This window comes from Teleopsis dalmanni, chromosome 2 (genome assembly GCF_002237135.1).
Source record: "Teleopsis dalmanni isolate 2A chromosome 2, ASM223713v2, whole genome shotgun sequence".
Classification (NCBI taxonomy): domain Eukaryota; kingdom Metazoa; phylum Arthropoda; class Insecta; order Diptera; family Diopsidae; genus Teleopsis; species Teleopsis dalmanni.
Window position 1 is genome coordinate 142,851,174 of NC_051847.1, and position 5,569 is coordinate 142,856,742.

At 30.5% G+C, this 5,569-nt stretch overlaps 1 protein-coding gene across 1 annotated transcript; it reads left to right on the plus strand.

Moving 5' to 3' along the window:
• Positions 1-346: 346 nt before the first annotated feature.
• On the plus strand, positions 347-5,339 carry LOC119679558 (activin receptor type-2B-like; the record flags this gene model as incomplete). The annotated part of the gene is given in 8 exon segments (XM_038091985.1): positions 347-520; positions 599-772; positions 2,180-2,319; positions 2,386-2,571; positions 3,223-3,562; positions 3,630-3,832; positions 3,897-3,989; positions 5,044-5,339. Coding segments are annotated over 8 exon segments (1,490 nt in total), but the record flags the coding sequence as incomplete, so codon positions are not given.
• Between the last annotated feature and the right edge of the window lie 230 nt (positions 5,340-5,569).

Genomic DNA, 5,569 nt, shown 5'->3' on the forward strand with positions numbered 1-5,569 from the left:
GTTGGCTGCCGCACACACAATGTGCTGTGCGAAATAACTTCGGCACAAACACCGAATGCGTGTGCGAGTTTTATTTCACTCCACCACACTCGTGTGAAATGTGCGTTTCGTTTGTGCACACAAGATGTGCACTTAAGATGTGCACAAAAATTTTCGCACACCACATTTGTGGTGTGAAATTTTAGAATCGCACAACATTTGTGCGTGGTGTTTTGCATTTTTGTGCACAGCACAGTGTTTTTCTGAACCCTGATATATAATATTATTTTTATATAATATTTACTTTCCATTTTTCAAATTCTATATTTTGTTTTTGATTTTCGTTTCTATGTTGGCATGTATTTAGTTCATTTGACGGATGGAGCTATCTTACCTGAAGGACATACAATTGATTGCGAGTATTACAATCAGACGGATTGCAATATAACTGGGAATTGTGCCACTCAGGTGAAGCAATGTAAAGTCGAATCGGATAAACTATCCAAATGCTTTTCATTATGGTCCATAGATGACAGAACAGGTAAATTATCTATTTCTATATATCATAAATTATACAATTTTATAACATATTTCCTTTATTTGTCTTGTTTATCTGTAGGTGATACGAAAATAATTATGAAGGGTTGTTTCATCGACGATCAATGTAAAGAAACCGAATGTGTAAACACTGCCGAACCACGTCCTAATAATATACACTTTTGCTGCTGTAAGGGCTCCATGTGCAATACAGAACAAAAGTGGATACCCACTACAACTGAAGCAACAACGCAAGGTAACTTAAGAATGAGAATATTTACGTGTTCATACATCGGAAAACAGAAGGTAGCATGGTAGCATTGTAGCATGGCAGCTAGGCATCTAGGCAGCTATGCAGGCAATCTCATGCACGAGTTTGTGGCTGCGGCACGTGTTTATGAAGCTCGATGCTGTGCTAACCCCAATTTTTTACTTTGTTTTATATATTTTGTATGTTATTGCTATAATGTAGAGTGGGAGCGTGTACAATTTGGGGACTGTTGCAGTAGCATCAGTATGTTATTTATTTTGCAGGAGCTAATGCTACTCTTGCTACACGTAAATACCGTGTTAACGAACTCTAAGCGCACCAGCAAATTTTTGTGGAACTTTGTTGGCATGTGTTTGGCTTTTTTCTTCTTGTTTTCATTTATTATTTCATTTTAGAGCAGCTTTTATATTTTTGTGAATGTTGAATTTTTAAAAAAGGGGTGCCATTTTTTCCATATTGCCTAACCAAACCAAATCCCTTCGCGTCATCATGAAATGTTGTTATGCACTTTTAGTTTAGGCACGTTTCGTTTCATTTTGATTTTATGTACACTTGAACACTGCTCTGCTGTTTAAAAATTAGGGGAGAAACTTTCATTTTTTCTTCCGTTGGTTGTTGCGCCTTCCTATTTCTCCACTTCAAATGTTATTAACCTGTAAGCTTCACATTTTAATATTTTATTCAAATTTTTGAAATTTGAAACCCAAACGTATATATACATATACTCGTATATATTGTAAAGAAAATATAAGCCCATTGCAGCATTTAATTGCTCCGATTAAAATTATTTTTAAATATGCTTAAATTATAGTATTAAATAAACCATTATTTAATAATATATTATACGAGCTGTTTGAAAAGTTGAGCAGCACAAACAGTTTTGAGCCGCTTTGAGCACTTCGAACAGTTTTGAGCACCTCTAACAGTTTGGAAGAGCTCCGACATTTTAGTTCATTTGAACTAACTAAATATTCGTTCAAATATATATATGATATTTTAACTATTTTTGATTTGTAATGTTTTATTTTTAAAGATCATTAAATTTAAGAGTCAAAAACCACCTAAAACAAATTCAACGTAAACTTAATTAAATGGTGTGAATGAATAAATAAAAATTTATCTGATTTATACCAGTGTAGATCTTTATTATATCCTAGAAAGAATTTAACGGAAACATTTCTAGATTGATTTCGAGTCTTTGGTATATATATTTTAATTAAATATTAATGGACTTTTTCTATATTAGTAGACCTTGCAAAAGTTCAGTTCTGTTTTTTTTTTTAGATAACCTCATTTATCTCAATATTATTTTTTATTTTTTATGTATTGATTTATATTATTATTAAAAATTTTGAATATTGTTAATTCGTTTGTTTTAATTTTGCATTTTAGTGCCAAAGGAGAAAACTTCGGTTAATTATATTATACTTGGTGCGGGCTTATTCGGTTTATTACTCATATTAGCAGTAGCATCTGCGTTTGCAATACGTTATCGGAAACGGAAGCAATCTAATTTTAATGAAATTCCTACGGTAAATAACCAAATTTTTTTTAAATAATTTACTTTTTATTAAATAGGTTTTTATAATGTTATTTAGAACGAAACCGAAGTTACGAATGCATCGCCCTTATTAAGTAATCGCCCTATCCAACTTCTTGAACTAAAAGCTAGTGGACGATTTGGTGACGTATGGCATGCTAAACTACATGGTCAGGATGTAGCTGTAAAAAGATTTCTCATGCAGGAAAAGGATTCATTTACTGCGGAAACTGAAATATATAAGGTATAAAGTTATGTTATATGTTAACCTTGTCTTTAGCTCTCTCTTAAGAGTGTTCAGATAGAAAATTAAATATAACTAGCGCTTTATTAGGGCCTTGAAGTGATTCCGAAATTAATAAATAGTCAGGATTCCGTAGGACCTTGACCTTAATTTACTAAAAAATTAAGAAATGTTTAGTAATCTGACGAGGTTCACTCACTGGAACTCGTAATATAATTATAAACGAATAATTAAAGCTAAATAATACTTCTAAGTAAAGAGTTGGTTCTAAGAATGGCAAGGGCTACGCCCCGAGGCCACACTTCGATCTCGACGGCCAAGCGCTTTTAAATACCTCCAAGTAGGTCCCAGTGTGCTATTACAACAACAAATAAAGAGTTAATAGATATTGGGCAGTATATAATTCAATCCGAAATAACTTTGTAATCGTTTTAGTTATTTATTCCAGAATATAACTTAATGTTAGATTTATATATCTATTTGAGTTATAATAGGTTGAATAAAATTAAAATTGTAATTAAAAACCTATTCTAGGGATACATTGAAAAGAAATGGAAAAAATTAAAAATTAAATTTATGTAATAAAATTTTTTATATATATTAAATTTAAAAATATACTAATAATTTTTTTTGAATTTTAATTATTTCTAGTTGCCCCGTATGCGCCATCCAAATATATTAGAATTTTTGGGACATGAAAAACATACAGAAAAATTGCAACCAGAGTATTGGCTTATATCTGCTTACCAGCATAACGGTTCACTTTGCGACTATTTGAAATCCCATACCTTGACATGGTTGGAGTTATGTAAAATTGCAGAATCGATAGGGCATGGTTTAATGCACTTACATGAGGAAATTCCAGCAACTAAAACGGAAGGATTAAAACCGTCCATTGCTCATAGAGATTTTAAATCGAAAAATGTTTTACTTAAAGCTGATTTAACTGCTTGCATTGCTGATTTTGGTTTGGCAATGATATTTCAACCTGGTATTTTTAAATTATTTATCTAATTGCAAATAAATATTAAAATGTTTAAATTTTACTTTATATTAAGGTAAACCTTGTGGCGATACGCATGGACAAGTTGGTACAAGACGTTATATGGCACCAGAAGTATTGGAAGGAGCTATTAATTTTAATCGAGATGCTTTTTTGCGTATTGATGTGTACGCTTGTGGGTTGGTGCTATGGGAAATGGTATCCCGCTGTGATATTGTGGGTCCTGTAGGTGATTTTCAGTTGCCATTTGAAGCAGAGGTAATTTAAAATTTTTACTACTACATAATATGTTTCTGATTATAAACTGGTTATTTCTTTTTAGCTTGGTCAGCGTCCAACTTTGGATGAAGTACAAGAAAACGTTGTTGCAAAAAAATTAAGACCGCGCATTTTAGATTCATGGCGCTTGCATCCAGTGAGTAGTAGTTGTGTGAAAAGACCGTTTGTTGTTTTTATTTAATTTTAAAGTATTGTATTAACACAATTTTAAGGAAACTTTCTTTTACACTGATATAAGATAATAATATATAAGTTGTTAAAGTTATTAAAATAGTATATTGGCAATATATATAGGTTATTAGAAAAGTTTTGCGTTCGAATATGAATTATATGCTTCACAGTAATTTTTTTTTGATTTTATGGAGAAATTATGTTAAATTTATTTCAAAAAATTTTTTTTGATCGACCAACTTGCATAAAGATTTTAGTGCGATGATATGATTAGTTCTTTGAAGGCCATGTATGCAGGCCTTGGCTTGAAAATACAATAAATTAAATACACTTATCCTTTTGATTAGATCGATGCAAGCAAAACAAGTTTATGCTTTTGTATAGTTTTGTAAATGCTAATAAAAACATGAATACATCGTGGTTCGCTATACATCGTGGTTTGATAAAGGTGTTGAAAGTATTATGGCTTCGGATTTTTTCGAAATAGCAAGAGTGTGTTGCTTATTAATATTACTGAATAAATTAAATGTTCCAATTACGAAGAAAGCTACATCTATATGCAATGGGAACAAAGCTTGTTTCGTCAAAATGATGCACATACTCACATTCCACTAATTGCCAAAGTTAAATTAATTATTCAATTATATACATCAATTATTATATTTGATTCTCAGAGACCAGTCTTTGTTTCTAAAATTAGAAATTTAGCTCGGGTTTCGAAAATTGTCACCAAATGAAGGTGCAGTATCTGTAAATTGATATTGATATTTAATAACCTTAATTCAATACACCATACATTGGTTAAAGAAGTTGTAGTACTGTTGGCAACAGTGTATCGTGTTGAGATATTATTAAAAACTCAGTATCAAAAAATTTCAAAAATTGTTTTTTTTTTTGAGCGCAAAACTTTTCGAACACTTATCGTGTATATACAAAAATGTATAACTTGAGCAACTTTTAGTTTTGTTTTTAACAAAAACCAATTTTTATAATTTTTTTATTGTTTTTATTTTTTAAAGGGTTTAAGCATATTTTGCGATACTATGGAAGAGTGCTGGGATCATGATGCGGAAGCACGATTATCTTCATCATGCGTTATGGAGCGTTTCTCCCAAATTAATAAGTATCCAACAACACAATTACTTATTGAAAATAATACGACATGCGACGATGCAAAGGAAACGACGAATTGTTTATAGAAAAGGTATTAAATCACTCTGTTCACGGAGTGATTTAGTAAGGAATTTTAGTGTAGTTGTTGTATACACATTTAAATAGATTTTTAAAACAATTTAATTAAGTTTTTTCTGTAAGATATGTAATAGTTTAATGAATTTTTAGTTCAAAAAAAAATTTTAATAACTAAAATTAGTTTAAGGTACTATTTTTAAAAAATATACGAATAATTAATGTAAATAATGTTTAACAAAATCACGACTGAAAATTGAAACAAGTTTTATCGAATTGCAATAACTTTTATATAAAACTTCATCAAATTAGAACAAATACAATAAATACAAAAATATTTAATTCATAAACTGCCAC